This window comes from Seriola dumerili, unplaced genomic scaffold (genome assembly GCF_002260705.1).
Source record: "Seriola dumerili isolate Sdu_G_001 unplaced genomic scaffold, Sdu_1.0 BDQW01000147.1, whole genome shotgun sequence".
In the NCBI taxonomy this organism is placed as follows: Eukaryota; Metazoa; Chordata; class Actinopteri; order Carangiformes; family Carangidae; genus Seriola; species Seriola dumerili.
In genome coordinates, this window is record NW_019174402.1 from 2,414,923 (window position 1) to 2,432,161 (window position 17,239).

General features: G+C 39.4%; 1 protein-coding gene across 2 annotated transcripts in view; it reads left to right on the plus strand.

Moving 5' to 3' along the window:
• Positions 1-17,239, plus strand: part of cdh13 (cadherin 13) — a 298,033-nt gene that overhangs the window by 220,154 nt on the left and 60,640 nt on the right. For both annotated transcript variants that reach the window (XM_022749887.1, XM_022749888.1), the window contains exon 9: positions 5,675-5,815. In XM_022749887.1, the coding sequence (XP_022605608.1) occupies positions 5,675-5,815 (141 nt within the window). The remainder of the gene's footprint in view (positions 1-5,674; positions 5,816-17,239) is intronic.

The following is a 17,239-nucleotide window of genomic DNA, read 5'->3' on the forward strand; positions in this document are numbered from 1 at the left end:
CTTGCGTAGGTTGCAATGGCCCAGATAAGAGCCTCATGTGGCTGCCATCCTTCTGTAATTAACTATTGTCAAAGTGATTAATCATATGTCTATAGAGGTGGAGTGCAGGAGGCTGCCAGCCACCTGTGAGGTGGAAGTGGAGCTAAAATGTTCAAGCGAGCATTTTGAATCTAATTATTGGTAAAAATCACTGCATTAATATCTGTGCACTACTAAATTAAACATGAAAGTCTGTCTTTTATACTGACAACACACTGTTTAACTTAGTGCCTTGAGTAAGTAAAGCTCATGTCAGCCACCACCAACACACACGTTCACACACTCAGACACGCCTGCTGTGCACCACAGAGTTGAACCCCTCTAAAGTTAAAGTACTTAAAAGAAAAGTACACGAGTGAACCCAGATTCCCACTTTACTGTAATTTGGTTTTACTCCAGTTGATCTGTGATCTGCATCTGTCTGAGTAACGCAGCCAGCTGCAGACAGCATGCCATTACCTAATGAGCTGTTTGCTCTACTGTCCAGCAATATGCCCCACTAAAAGTTGCTTTTGGAAAATGGTCAGGGATAGTTAAGATCAAAGATGTGAAATTGAAAAAAAGTATAGCTGTTTGATGTAACATTCATTTCATGTTTGATATCAATCAAGATGATGATTTTTAGCCATGCTAATGGAGACAAAGCAGTGGGGGCCCAGACTGAAACTAGATTGAAACTGTACAAATTAGCAAATGTTAGCATGTTAACACAGTAAAGTTTTTGAACATGGTAAACATTCCACCTGCTAAACATCAGCATTGTCACTGTAAGAATGTCAAATACGGACCATAGCATTTAGCTCAAAGCACTGCTGTGTCTACGTTCATCTTGACAGAGCCACTAGTTTGGCTGCAGAGTCTCTGTCTTGTTTGCAGCTGTCTCTGCTCTTGCTGAAGCGATGCTGATAGAGAACAGGTCAGTTGATGCTTTCAGTACTAAAGCTTCATAAATATTAGTGTAACGCTTCCTGCACATCACAGGGATGCAGATGCAAATATGAGTGGGCTTTGACAATGATGGATGGAAACACCAGAAGAAACAATTTTGAGTGATTCATTTTACTAATGCAAAGTGAACTTGAGTATCATATTTTTTTTTTTTTTTTTTTTTTTGTACATGTATATTCCCAAACAAAAGTCTACCAAGAATGAGAAGCAGAAAATGGAACCTATTTTTTAAGAGAGACCAGAGTCATTTTGGAGGCCCTTAGAACACAGTTTATTTGTCACATAATGAGAGTGTCTTTTCAGTGCCAAGAGAAAAGAAAATGTCTGCATTTTGGTAAAAATGAGCTGTGCACAAGGAAGAGAGGTAAAAAGATGAGGCAGATGAAGGCATAAAGGTAGAGGAACAATGTTGTGCTTGCAGAAAAACTGTCACCAGTGGGTTTTCATGTCTCTGGTGTCTGAATTTTTTTTCTAAACCTTTTTATGTCTGTCATTATTTCTCTAAGCATTTGAAGAGGCCTGTACAATAGCCAGTGGTTTGGTGCTGAGAGCAAGTACTAGTGAAGGGCCAGAAGAGAACAAAGAACCCTCTGGCAATTTGATTATAATATCACACCTATTCAGAGAGTTAATATGGTGTCTCAGATGTCAGGCCGTTCTGTTTCACTTTCCCCTTTCCCCTCTCCATTCCTCTGTCTCTTGCTCTCATCCTCTTCTTTCTTTTTGCTTTGTGCTGGGGATCAGCCCTCACTCGAGGGGCTTTGATGAAATCCTTTCAAGACAGAATGTGACGGTCTGAAATGTCATTCTCAGATCAGATGTCTCTGAAACAAGGCCTGTCATATCATTTGGTATGCTCGACTTCATTAGCTCTTTGTTCAGTTTCATGTCAGGTCTCACAAACACAATCGCTCTGGGAAATCTCTTGTGGCTTCCTAGTTTTTCTCCCACTTATGTTTTACAAAGAAAATTATCCCATGCATTGGAAGGAAAGCAGTGCTATACTTCATGGGGATACAGTGACTTCTTCTGCTCTTACATTCTTCAGTTCCTCTGATGGTCCAAGGGTTGACCCTTAACTTTTCACCCTTCATCATCTTTTCATCTTTGCATCATGGTCAAGGTCAAATTTTTGATTTGTCCAATACTTTGGTTTATGACTAAATAACTGCAAAACTAATTGCATTGCCATCAGCTGCAGCTGTGCATAGTGCTAATTAATAAATGTTACCATGCACCATACCTAACACGCTAAACTCAGATGGAACAAGGTAAATAAACTTGCTAAACATCAGCATGTCTGCTTCAGTTTTACTGTAATAATGTAGTCATTTTTATATAATATTTTTTATCACAACATTTTTATATAAATCCCACAGGAGAAATGGAAAGTACCATGCACTGTAACTGTAACTGTATTGCTGCTCATAAAAGTTGAATTAAGTGTTGCCAGACAAACTAACAAGGAGCTGAAAAATGAAAAGTCAGACTGAGTGGAGTGTCTCAATCAACAGTATACCAGCAGAAGTTTTCTGACACCTGGAGGGAAAATTCTCTGTTGATGTAACTCTAGCCCAGAGTGAATGCGAACATCTTTTCTTGGCCAGGTACTGCCAGGGAGTTTATAATTGAGTTGAGACTCAGGAAATACTCATTAAGACGTTGTCAGTCACCAGAGGAGGCCACGCTCAATGTGTTTAGACACCACTGAGACTGCAGGTATCCCAGAGCCCTGCTCTTCTCCAGCTGGAGGGCAAAAGTGTAGGTTTGTGTGCAGGTTTGTGTGTGTGTGCATGCGCACGTGTGCCTGCGTGTGCGTGAGTGTGCGTACATTCATGTGTGATTGTGTGCATGGGTTTAATAAACTCACAGGTCCGTGGAGCACCATCTGCCTGCACAGTGTTTGATTGAGCCGGAGCTGGTTATGAGGGACACCCCTGTCACTCATTATATTCAAATTGTTTCCTGTTTTTAGTTCATTTGACTTTGATGGGATTTTTATGTACAGTTACATGTAGCATGCTGAAGTTCATGTAAATAATGTAAAGGAGCTCACCTATCTTACATTTAAAATTCCACTCTTGTACTCTTCCACTCAGTAGATTGAAAATTAGTTTAGTAGACACAAGTTTTTGACCTGAAGCACATTATGTTGTTCCTGACCTCAATATGTCATTTCACTGAACAGTCTGCAGCTGATGTGATAATTAAAACGACCCTCAAGGTGTCTGACCATTGATCGTTTGATCTCCCTTTGCCTGCCTCAGATGAAATTGATTAGAGCAATATCTATGATGAGAACAGGCAAACAGAGAAAAACACACACATGCATATATGCATACACACACACACACATACACACACAAGCTGTGCTGACATTGAGGTCCAGAATTTGGTCCCCACCAAAGTGTTGGATCCCTCAAGTACAGTGGGTTCCCCCTTTTCTCACCCCATGAATTCAGTAAAACAAGGCCACACACACACACACTGAGTAAAGCAGAGGATTTGTGTACAGCACGAGGTAACACTGGGTCACCAGTCTTCGTCAGTAAACTATCAATAAGATAGAGGCAGAGAAAGTCATGCAAACACACTGGTGGGTTTAGGGTAGACAGAGTGAGTAGAGTAAAACAAAAAGGATGACTGTTCTACACAATTCTGAATTTATAAATACTTTTCATCACTGCCAACTATGAGCTCGTTCATGACTGAAAGCAAAATCATTTCACTAATACCACTAATACCAATTTGCTCCTGGTCTTACTGTTTAAATGGAATTGTTTAATGCTCTAAACAAGACATGAAATTGAAAAGAATCTTTCACTAACTAACAAAACACTTTCACAAAGAGCTTGAACAGTCCAAATAGAACTACACCGTGAAACTGGCTCAGCTGGAGCAATACTTTAGTGGCCATCAGCTGGCCCATAAATGCCCTCCTATAGGCTTTTTAGTTAGTGTGTTAAACAAGGGCGTTCTCTTTATGACCTTAAAAAAAACCTTATAAAATAAGATTTTTCGATGATCAGTGGTGTGTTTTTTTTTTTTGTTTTGTTTTGTTTTTCTAATTCAAAATCCAACTGCTACTGAGGTGGATTTTCTTTTCTTAGTGTGTGTGTAAGTGTGTATTCCACTGTGTTAATGTGCATGGATCATCTCGCTCCTCTGTGTTTTGTAACAGGGGTCGATGAGACAAGTCGACATGCGCTCAAAGGTGAATCTACAATGCAGGAGAGAGCTCCAGCAGCATTTTCAGTGAGACAGATGGATGAAGTTTATTAAGCATGTGACAGTTAACACCCCCAGCAGGGAGAAAACGCTGCAGCGGATAAATAAATGTTGGCTTTACCAGCCCCTGCCTCCTGTTATTTATATACAAGAGTCAACATTACTATTAGGCATGAATTATGGCAGCAAATGATTATTGCTGCTATGATCATTATGAATGCCATCCTCTCACTGTATGTATAAGCTATATTTCTCCAATTGTTATAAAGATTGCAGATGCTCGAAGGCCAGTAAATGGATTACATATCTTATTTGGAGCTTTGCACTCGAGCTCCGGGAAAGCTTCTTTGTAATCAAGAGCAGATTCTTCTCCCTGGCTCGAACAGACGTGTAGAATGATTATATTTAATTTCTGTTGTATGCATGAAGTAACATGGGTTAAGTTAAGGCTTTATTATTTTTTCAAGTCATTCTTTCATCTACAATATTGAACCAGCAAATAAAAATGTGAAGTGTGAAGATTCTAAAAGCAAAGTTCGGAAATCTCAAGGCCCCTGTATGATCACTGTAATTTTACAGATCATGTTGAGGAAAATAGTTTGTCTTGATCTTCAGTGCCCCAAAGCATTGTGGAAGATGTGTGTTAAATCCAGCTCTGAGCTCTCGGGAATCTTTAAAATGGATGAGCGTAAACTTTGCATCGTATGCTTACACTTTGATCCCACACGGCATAGCTTTCGGGACACTTTTTCTTTCTTTTTTTACCACTCTATCTGTTCTTACAAGTATGAATTTAAAAATGTGGATTCCTGGCCTTTCCCTAGAGATGTGGCGAGTGTTTACCAGAGCTTTTAACGCTCCTACGTGAACGTGAGAGCGCATATTTACAGTGTGGTGATTTTTTTTTTCACCCTTATGCTGCCAGTTTGATAGTGGGCTCAAGCCTGTAGCAGACTATTATTGGAGCTTTCAAGCTTTGTTAAAGGGTCTTACATTAATGTAGAACGTGACGGTAAGTGTTAGCTTTTGGTTTGAGTGGATTAATTTAATCACTCACACAGCTAATCATTCATCTAATAAGGATTTTTCCATGATTCGCTTCACAAATAGATTCTCTGGGATAAACTCTGTGACTTCCTTTAACTGTGTGTGTGTGTGAAAGAGAGAGAGAGAGAAAGTCCTGCAGAAGCTGATATGATCTTGATTTTGTCTTTCACTCTGTTAAAGTGCTTGTACTTGCTAAGCCTTTGTGCTCATAATAATTAAATTTCTCATAATGTTTCCTTGGTAGCCTCCTCTCTAGTGTTACCTTCTCCATTATTCTTCTTGTTTCTTTCTCTCTAGACATGACACCACTATCCTTCCTTTATTTGCTTCATCTCTTTTTTCCATGTATATTCTGTGTTCATATCCTCATATCACTTTTTTAACTCTGCGCCACTGTGTGTTTATTCTCCAGACGCTGCCAACCACAACATATGAGTTGGAGATTGTGGCTAAGGACATGGCAGGAAGTGAGGTGGGCCTAACAGGAACAGCCACGGCTACCATCACCATCACAGACGAGAACGACCATGCCCCTGAGTTCACACATCCACTGGTGAGAAACATAACTTTTTTCCTCTCTATTTCTTTTGAGCAGTGTATTTTCTTTTTTATCCCCTTGTCACCCACACGTAGCCTCTACAGACATTATGTAGGAAAATTGTGTTTGTTTACCCCTCCAGGGAAGTCAGAGGTCAGGGTAAGTTAAGAGTTATATATACTGCATTTCTTCAAGGACTTAGGACACATCAACAAAGCAGATACTTCCCAATAACAAGTTAAAACCAAGGTCTCCTGGTTAGGGACAGTTCTCTCACTAATGGAGGAATTATTGAGGCATGTGGTGAGCCCTGTGAAGCTTTTTTAGTCTAAAATGTCAGTTCTACTTTAGTTTGCTTCATAAATGACATGGTAGTGAATATGACATTATGATTAACAATTTTGTTGTTTGGGTTTGTTTGATTGTGGATAGCTTCTGGTCCCTGGTAGCACAGTTAAAAGTGAAGTTACATACAACAAACAAGAGGTCAAGTTCCACAATAATAAACATAAATTCTCAAATAACATCCAGTAGTAATGAAAGCCAGATAAAAAAATTTTAAAAAAACATGAAAAATTGTGGATAGTGGTTGGATTTACCTGTGCGGTCATGTTTCACATGCCAAACTCAGAATAAAGTTAATTTTCCTCGCACTAATTTCACCAGCACAACGACACAGTCATGTCATACTCACCAGTCTGCTGCTCTGTGTTTTTCCTTTGTAAAAAAAAAAAAAGGTTTTCACTCAATAATTTGAATTGCTTCTACTTTGCCATTCTTTTGCTCAATATTAAACTACAGCCAACACTTCTACAGATGTTTTACATTCCAAGCCTTCCAGAGAAGAAAGGGACGATGCCATTTGAGCCCACAAATGCTTTTAATTTGAAACACCTTTCCAGGAATTGTTAAGATTTGTTGCTTAACACTGAATGATTAATGTATCAATGTCAGTCTGACATGAGTTCAGATCAGAAAAGTGGCAAACGTCTTTAAGAAATGGTAAAATATACCAGTAGAAAGAGAAAAAATAGCAATAAAGGTCTCTATTTCGAACCTTTTTGTGTGTGTGTGTGTGTGTGTGTGAGAGAGAGAGAGAGAGAGAGAGAGAGAGGTGGAACCTGGACCAGTAATCCCAGGCTAGTCTTATGCACGCAAGTCAGAGAGCCTATAACACAAAGCCTATTGCATGCAGTGCTTCTGTAAGTTATTTATAACGAAAGGCTGCTTTGTCATTTTTTTGACCTGATTAGCCCAAACCCATGATATTTACTGGTAGCTTATCCGAACATGCCCAACCCACAGGTTATAGGTGGAGCTGCACAGCACTACTACATAATGTTGCATTGGCTGATGCAGACACTTTTTAACTCTTGGGATCGCTTGACAGATGAACTCACTATTGAAATCCTCAGCAAATATCACTGCACAGTCACACAACTAACTTTTTTGTCAAGTCACCTTCACTATGCTCAGTTGCCCCCACATTTCATGTACACATGCTTTCACCAACTCAAAGATGTAATATATATATATATATATATATATATATATATATATATATATACATGTAAGTGGTGTCCTTTAGCTTTTTCATATAAAAATATTTTTGTCCTTGTCTGCTAAAGGTCAAGCTGTGGAAAAGTCCTGCACTTATCACAGGTTTGCTACCTGTGCTTTCAAAGGAAGTTTCCTGAGGCAGTGAGGAAGAGAACAATATGGCCCTGCTATTGCTTCTTTTACCTATGTCATTGACTCATTACTTATCAAACATATTTATAAAGGGTTGTTAATAAATATGACTGACAGGAAGACATTTGTGTTGTGCTTGCGGGGAGTACACTGAGCAGTACAGTGCAAATGGGGGAGAGAAAGGAGGGGACATTTTTATTGATTTTTATTAAAAACAGAACTTTCTTCACTGTGCCTGGCTTGGGGTGGTTGCTCTTCTTACAAATCACCTCCCCAGCCTCAGAAAACATCATCTCACATGGCGCTGAGAATGCTGGTGAACATAAGAACTTCAGTACCCTGTGGTACAGGTGAGGATACACAAGTTTTTGTGTATGGAGCAAATCCTCACTTTTCAATGCTACTACTACTCATGTTACTTCTACTCCTAATAATAAAAAATTCTCTGGTAAACTCTTGTACAAACTCTGCTATATTGACAAACGTGAACCAACCTACCACCCTCAGCACCCCAAGTGCTGGGTGTCAAGGCCTTGAAACAACGTGACGTGTTCCTGACAATGCGATGCCTCGAAGTGGCACTTCATTTGGCACACCCCTTCTTACACGGGACGCACCTTGGAGCCTTTGCTTCAAACCCCCCATCACTAAACACAGGGTGTACATATGTGTGCAAAGAACATATGTGACATATAAGAACGCATCATGACCCCCGCATCTGAGTGATAGGGGTGCAGAGGCAAGATAAGGGAATCTGTGAGCAGGAGTGGGAGTAGATGTGTTGTGGTTCAGTGATGGTTTGTTTAGTCAGCAGTGCCTTGGGGCATTAGTGAAAAGCTAATAGACTAAACCGGCGCCTGCGAGTCACGCTATAAAATAAAATGTACATGTACAAAACAACTGAAAATAGCACACAATAAGTTGTACCTATTGCCTGTTTGTGTCAACTCATGATGAATTTGTCAAAAGCTGCCACTATGGCTGTTTTCTTTTCTTCATCCCTCCTTCTCACCTCTGGAGGTGTGAAAGCAGGAAAAAAGAATGAGGTCCTGTAAAAAATAAATAAATAAAATAAAATAAAAATTAAAAAAAGACTCTCCTTGCACCTTAAGGTGCAGTTGTAACATTGAGTTGTGTGGTTTTTAATGGAAATGCCCTAAGCTGTTGTCAGATTTTGAGACACATTGTGCTTTGCCCCAGCCAAACCTCCCCTACAGCCCTCCCATGATGCATTGGGGTGTCAAGAGAGCTTGTAAGGAGCGCAGCTCAGATGTGAAATGTTACAGCTCAGAGGGCTCGGCAGGGCCATGCAGAGTGCACCATGTCCGTGTCCCAGTTAATGTTCTCATTTCTCAGCAGGAAGAGATCCGTTTAACGGCGTGGAGAAATGGAGCTTTTAAAAAACAAGTGTTTGAAGGTGCTAAGCTCCATGTATAAATCCTCTACCCTCCACTCTTCCTGACCGATTCCAACCTGCCGATTAATCATCTATGACCTCTGAGATGACCGCCATCACATTGTGAGTGTGTTTGCGAGTGTGTATCGGTGCTGAGTCTGTGTCAGTGGCAGCTCTCAAGCTTTCACCGTATAAATTATTTAACTAAATACTCAAGTCTTTTCATAGAACTTTCCAAAACCCTTTTCTTTATAAGAATCTTGAGTTGCCTTTCTGAAGACACCACCTCCTACAGACCAGATGTAAGCTTTAAAAGGCCTTCTTCCAGTTTGTGAGCTGAACTCAAGCAGAGAAAGACAGAGAGAAGGATGAAAAGATGAGTAGAAAGAGTCCAACATAGAAGATACGGGAGAGGAAAAGAAAAAAAGAAGCAAATGAATGTACAGGGGAGAATGTGTTCTGTCCTGTTATTATTCATTACATCCACCGTAGCTGGGTTTTATCCGTTGACATTTTGTTTGAATTCAGCAAACATAATGCCCATGTAGGGTGCCTCTGTTTTCCTTCAGACCTACCTACTGCAGTTCTATGCATAGAGACAGCTATTCATAAATTGTGAAGTCTCTGCCTAGATCCTCAGATCTGCCTACAGGGACACTGTTCTTTTCCTCTCAAATTCATCTTTCTGCATTGAAGTTTTTGAAATTGTAATGTTAAAGAATTACAGAACATGTGAAGATCATTTTCATGCTTTGAAAATGAATATTTTTCAGCTCCTGATTATGGTTTATAGTAGATATGCTGTCATTAGTTGCTATTGACTAAGATAAATAAACAGGAAAAAAAGTTTGGAACCCCTTTTTTTTTACTTATTTTGAAAGTTCTTATCAAGTATTTGGAGCCTTTTGTAATGTAGAGCCATGACAGTAGGTTGACATCCACACAGGACACAGCTGTGAAGCTTCAGGCCTCTGGCAGCAGTTGCTTAATATTTTAGAGCCAATGTTGCTAGGAGACACGCTCTTAACTTCCACGGTACGCTACTGACTGGAGCATGTCACTTCCCTGTTTTGTCTACGAGCATAGATACAAGATAATTTTTTCCCCTTTCTACACAGGCACACAGAGCATTGGTAATGTACCATTAGCAATTTAAGACATCCGTCCATTTACAATGTCAAACATTTGAGAGTCTCCATCACGGTATTAATAGGCTATTTCAAGCAAAAAGTGGGAGCTAGCAAGCTAGTCTGACAATCATCCACATGGATACTTGTTAACGTTAGCAGTGATTCTAACAGACATTTCTTTTCGTTTATGTTATTTCAACACCTGCTGAGTCATGGCTGCCCCTCCAAACTTGGTGTTGTGTTTGTCCCACATTGTAGAAAGGAAGGAGGGTCTAGCTAACATTAGCTGCCTCTCCTTAATGGGACCACCACAGATCACAAGCTCAAATCACAGATAGAACAAATCAAAGGCAAACAACATCTGCTTCCACACTGGTCAGCTGTTTGTGTGTGTAACTATTTACAGATTTAGATATATAGGGTTGTAAAAATATGAAAGTAAAGTAAAGTCAAACCAAACATTAACTGAGTCTAAACCGCAAGGAAAGTTCAAATGTAAATCAGCGCTCTCTCTTCAGAAGTGAAAAGAAGTGAAGAGTTAGCTGATGTTAAATGTTGCAATTCAACGTGCAACCTGTGATTCTGAAATTCAAATGTATAGAGAATCTTTAAAGCCTTTCATGAAAGATTTATAATCAAGTATGCCAAACTGCCATTTCCTTATCGCTTATTTAGTTCTTTTTTAAGGATGAATGATTCTATCTTCCGTTTTTAAAATCATAAAAATCACAAGCTCAGGTAGCCTTACTGCTAACATATCCTTATTACTTACTAGGACATGTATTACATTCTGCTACCAAAGTGCCTTCTGTAGGGGATTGGGCTCAGACCTGATTAATTTTTATAGCAAGGGTCTAATCCTGTTTTTTTTTTTTTGTTTGAGGAGGGGAAACAAGAAGAAAACTGATATGGATTCCCTTGGTAGATCTGTCATCTGAAAGTTCCTGATATGTATGCTCCTGCAACGAAAATGGATATTTCTCCTGATGAATTTCTTATCTCAATCGCAGCTAGGGTTATATTATCTCTGTGTGTTTACTCTTAGTTTTAGGTCCACTGTCTCTGGGACATTTTGTGCTGTATTGAATTTTATATTACACTGTCTTACTCACATACTTGGGAATTTTGTGGGTATTGTTAAATTTTGCACTAGTTAATGCTGGTATGTGAGGAGACACTGACATACTTTTGTGTGCTCCCCCACACTGAACACCTTTTGCCCTTCACGTTTCTTGCCTTCCCTGTTATTTCATTCTTCCTCGTCCACCACTGTCCTCATCCCCTCTTCGTTCTCTTCCTCAGCGCTTGCTCTCCTTGTCTCGTCTTCTCTCTGGCTCTGCTAATTCTATGCCATGTCTGACTGCGCCTATTTCCCCCTGCTTCTCATAACAAGACCATGATGGACCTTATCACTCCTGTCACTCAAACTCCCTGACAGCCAGTCTCTGTATTTTTTTTTTTTTATTTGCACTCAATTTCTCGGTCTTTCTCTGAGCTTGTCTGTCTTTCTGGCTGCACTCCCTCTCTCCCTCTCTCTTTTTCCTTACCTCTCTCCTCTATGATGACCAGCAGAATATGTTTGCCTGCAATCCATCTGTCCCGCTGATAAAGACCTTAGTGGTGACGGGTGTAGCACCAGGCACAGGGCAGCAGGGCCCTGTCAGTGCTGGTCTGTCTTGGGGGATGGCTCACGGGTGTCACAGATTAGTCCGGGCCTTGCATGATTGCTTCACTAGCTCTGAGATACACACTGTGTTTACCCTGGGTGATACAGTGGCATAGTTGGCCAGAAATCGCTGTCACAAAAAGGAAGGGATGGGGCAGGATTTGTGCCCTATCTGTCAGGTTAGAGGCAGGTTACGAAGGACAATTGTACATATGTGTTTGTTTGACTGCATGTGTGGATACAGAGAATAGACATATGCACAAACAAATCCGGTTAGAGTAAAGATGTGCTGAGTGTAAGTGTGTGAGTATGTCCTTGAAACTTTTGCAATTTTAGATTTAATTTATTGGTCAGATTTTCAGATGGAGGACAATCAAAGTCCACTTGTTAAATTATTAAAAATCAGTCATGTTTGCACAGATTTGCAATCATTTAATTCTCCATTCATCAGTCTACATTTGCTCAGTTATTTCATCATCCATAATTTGGTAAGTCTGTATATACATTAGGAAGTAATATTTATCACCGCATGCTGAGCAGCGATGCTGCATAAAACAGGTCATGATGGGTATTACCTGCTAATTCTATTCAAATGCTAATAATGTGATGCCTCTTGACATCTCAGTCCTTTTGATAAAGACTGAAGATGCACTAGAAAAGAATTGTGAGAGACCACTTAAAATGGCAAGCCACATTGTCCATCAAGTGTTAAGTTTGCTCAGAGGAATATTAATGTGTTAGAAATCTTAAGGCCAGCTGCCTGTCCACACACAAGCTCACAGTGGGCTTATCTGAAAACGTGGAGAGTTTTTCACAATTTTCTGTTTCAAAGGAACTGCCTGCTGATTTCTTTCATCAGATATGTAATTTTTTTGTTAATTTGTTGGCTATAGTAGACTTGTTAGTTAGCATTATGCTTGTAGTAGTCTTACCACTTTACAGAAATGTGGGACCCCTTACTGACATTATTTGCAGATTCAATCTTTTTCCGGTAGTCTTTATACTTGTAAAGTACAAATGAACATCTCATCGTGGATCAGTAGTGTGGATAAGAGTGAGTTATCTACGGTATATGATCATATTGTTCCAAAGCATAAAAAATGTATTGTTCATTTATTTGTTGTTCTTATATTATATCTTTCATTTGTTACTTGTTCATTTATATCACCATCATATTTACCATCAGGGCAATTTGGGGTTCATTATCTTGCCCAAGGACAGTTCTGATTAGTGGAAAACCTGCACTACCTCCTGAGTCACAGCCTCCACAGGTGGCTGCAGTAATGTACCATTTTGTTGTATGCTGCTGCCATAAAATATGAGACAAAGAAGAAAAGTCAGGCAAACAAAAGAAAGTTTCAGCAGAAATGTCTTCAAGGAAGACATGTCACAGCAGGAAGAGCACAGGTGTAAATAATGAAAAGAATGATGACTGAATTCCATTCAGCAGCCTCAGTTTCAGATCCTGGTGTGCTACATGCTGCCTCACTGTCACAGTCATGGCTTACCGGGACACCTGCATAGAGCAGACATTGTTAATGTTACTAGTAACATGTGTTTTTCCTACTATGACAAGTAACACATATATGCTGTGAGAAAGCCCCATAGATCAATTGTTAACCTGTTACCAGAAACCCCCATTGTTGTGCACAAGCCCACAAATAATGTACCCAAAATGAAAAGGTTATTGTTTTTCTTCATAACCTTGTCTCCTTTGAAAGGAACTCTGAATTTTACAACCTGAGAGTCAGAATGAGTATACGAAACACTGAACCAAAGTTACAGAGGCACAAACACTGTATGTGTGTATGTCAGTATTTCTTATTAATATCTTATATATAAAGCCTGTAGTAGCACCTAAAATTTTTGCACACAGAATCATGAGACATTCAAACAATGTATAATTAGTCACGATGGTGTGAAGAGTGAGTCCACTCGAGACCAAAAAACACCTACAGTGGGACTACCAAGAATAAAGCATCTCACGGGATTTGACCGTGTATTTTAAAAGATTAATTGATGTGCAGTTCAAACAGTGATGACAGTGAAAAAGTGTAACAATCCATTTCTTTGCTTGATAGATATATTATATAATATATGATGTCTGGTGTGGGAAATTCTCAGAATAAGTAAAAATAGAATAGAGCAATAGATACACTGAGATGTTCAGTGCACAGTTGACAGTTACTTATTTCTTAAAATGTTTTGAACACCAACTGTGTAAGTTTAAATTTTAAAATGGTGTAAAATTATAAAGGTGAAGATGCACTGTCTGTGAATAACTGTGAGTTATTCATGGCGTGCGGTTTAGCAGTGGTTGCATGATTGTAGACGTACAGTTTTGACATGAACAGGGGAGGACACTGAACTATGGCAGAAATGAGGTGTTGACTGTCACATTGTTGGTTGTCCGAGAGTTAAAAGACTCCTAGAGGAAGAACCCTCCAGTGTGATCATTGAAGAGGGACTGTCCAGATAGATAACCAATGTAATACATCCGCTATAACGCTTAAATTACTGTCAGGGCTTTTAAAGCACGTGGTTATTTAACACACTGTGTGCCTGTATTGCTTGAAGATTATTTTCTTTCTTTTTTTTTAACTCACCTACTCTGACAAATATGAGGGCTGCCATGTTCTGCAAAGGTAGAAAAGCGGCTTTGCTGAATGTCATCGAAAATCTGTCTTTGGAAACAGCCTGAGCAGAAGCTGTTGAAATTTAATAAAGATACAGGTAAGCTCATTAACTCTCCAGGCACACTTACTGTATGCAGGATTAAAGATAGGGGGAAGGGTACAAAGCAAGGTGTGGGGTTAGACAGAGCGGTAAATTGCCAATGCCATTCACAGACACTGTATAGGATTGTGTGGGAAGATGAATGATCATGTGCATTTGGTTTCATTTCAGCTTCATGCAGGCACAATGAAAATGGTGCCTTTTTTACAGATTTTTTCTGTCTACACCTTGTTCTGCTGAGAGTTAAGCTGCTTTTGAAAGCAGATAAAGAAAAGACAAGTGCCTGTTTGAAAATGTACATGATTCATGTTTAACTCTCAGGGATTTCTTTCTAAATTTGACTTTTATTTTTGTGACGTCTACCTCCGAATTTTATTACAAAGGGGCCTAGAAATACAAAATTAGTGCCTGTCTCTATCATTCAGAGTTTAAGACCTTTTTTGTGAGATGTTCCCTCTAAGGTGTAACATATTTTTTCCATTTGTGTATGGTTTTTCCTTCTCTAGATAGTGTGATAGGATTTATCCACCATCTAGGGAGGATCAAAAATGTAGCAGAAAGATTAGGTGGACCGAGATATAGCTAAGTGAGCTAAGTCTCACTATCTCTTAGAAAGAGTAAGTGAGAAAGTAGCCAACATGCCCAGGAAGACAAACTTCAAACAGCGCTGTTGTAGTGCGTCCATGCTGTGATGTGGTAACTGAGCTACTTGGAGGCAAAAATAGTAATGTGTTGGGAGGTTTAATGTGATGGGTTGCAGGTATGTGTTCTGTGTCAAAGAAAATCTTTGGGGCAGCAGGGACATGTCACAAAGTACTTTCCATTAGGACAAATGAACAGCTGCTCAACTGTCTGTCTGGCTACCTGTCAGTGCAGCCCCAGCTGCCATCTGTATTCATAAAAACATTCTGACAGACATCCAGGAATGAAATAAGTTCTCCATTCATCTCCGTTTGTGTGTGTGTGTGTGTGTGTGTGTGTGTGTGTGTGTGTGTGTGTGTGTGTGTGTGTGTGTGTGTGTGTGTGTGTGTGTCTCTCTCTCTCTCTCTCTCTCTCTCTCTCTCTCTCTCTCTCTCTCTCTCTTTAGGAGAGTTTCTATCCATGTATATTAAGCCCACAGCTCTGCACACAACACCACAACAGTCAGACAAGAAGAAAAAGCTCTGGGTCAGTGGTTTGTAACAGGCAAACAATGCCATCTGGCAATGAAAGACAAATTAAAAGCCTGTATAAGAAATAAGAGGCAATTTCCATAGTAGTGTTAATGAGCCACAGCGCATTTAGTGTTACTCGGTAAAGCTGACAGATGTGTGTATTCCTCTAAAGCCCCACATCTCTTTCTCAGGCTCTTTGCCAGAATTTCAGGCTTCCCTTGCACCTCCATCTGTCTGAGAAGAGGGACACAGAAGGTTGTTGACAGTGTCATGATGGAGGTTGTGTGACATTATATTGTGTTTTCAGAAATCAATCAGCTGTTTTGCTTCACCTTGCAGATGTTTACTACTTTAGGTAGGTTTACTGAAACAGAAGCAGAAGACCAATTTTAGGTTGCATATTCTCACACAGCGTCCACTCAGCATCCCAGAGTGAGTGAACAAGTGGTGAGCACGTTTGACCATGGTGGCAGGTTGTGCTCTTACTGTTTACTACATTTTTTCTTTTGCTTGATTTGCACCAAATTCAGACTCTCAGACCTTGTAGAAGCTAAACCTGCAGCAACTGGGTTTCATTGGCAAGCAGGAGAAACCTGCTACTGTAGTATCTTCACTAACATTTAATGGCACTAACTATAGATAATAACCTATTTTCAATAATGACTCGAAATTACTTAGATAATATGAGGTACAGATTGTACTTACATTATGTTATTCCCTGTTACTATATATGTAATTGTACAATAATCACAGCTCAAATACCTGGTAAACTTGGCAATTACTGGCTGTAAAACAAAGTACCACCTAGCCCAGATTTAGTTTTGGGTTTGTTTCTCATTAAAACTTATCTTGTAGCAGTGGAATCTTACCATCCTCATTAGGATCTGTTCACACAGTCCACAACCAGCCCCTGGTTATTCATTTTAAATGAGACAGGAGTGGGCAAATCCAGAGATTGGTCATTTACAACCTTAACTATTTATCCAATGTAGTGACAAATACGATTTAAATTATATACTATGTATGAGGCAGGGAGTGAGGTACTTTTTACATGATACAGATATAATATGATGCAGAATTTATTTAACCATGCTCATTTAAAGGTCCATTCCAGTGTGATTTCAAGCCTTAGCTTTTAACTACATTTCACATCCTTTTTCTACTATTTTCTGACCCTTTCTTGCACTATAGTTTTAGATTTTGGACAGACCGGTTTCTACTCAGTTCTGTATGGTATGAAAGTGAATCAGCAATATGTTGTTGTGTAGTAATGAAGCTTAAGGGCAGATTGATATGAAATAAACACTGTACCGCATAACCTCATAACAATAATGTAGCTTTGACATAAATTAATGCAGACTTGACTTCACTGTGATGGATTAGACACATATGCAAGTCTGAAGTCCCAAAAGATGTTTATATTGATATTAATACACACCAAGATGCTTTGAGCAGAAGGAAAAATGCCTTCAAAAAGTCTATGCTGTAACATACAGGATGTGACCATGAAAAATCTACGTGCCCTTTAAGTGCAAAAAATCTTACAACTACCATTGTGTTTCTACAGCTTGTTAACATGAAAAATTAAGAGAAGTCAAAAAATACACAGATTACATGTTACATACCGTATTAACAAACTAAAATGAGCCAGCATCACAGTCATAG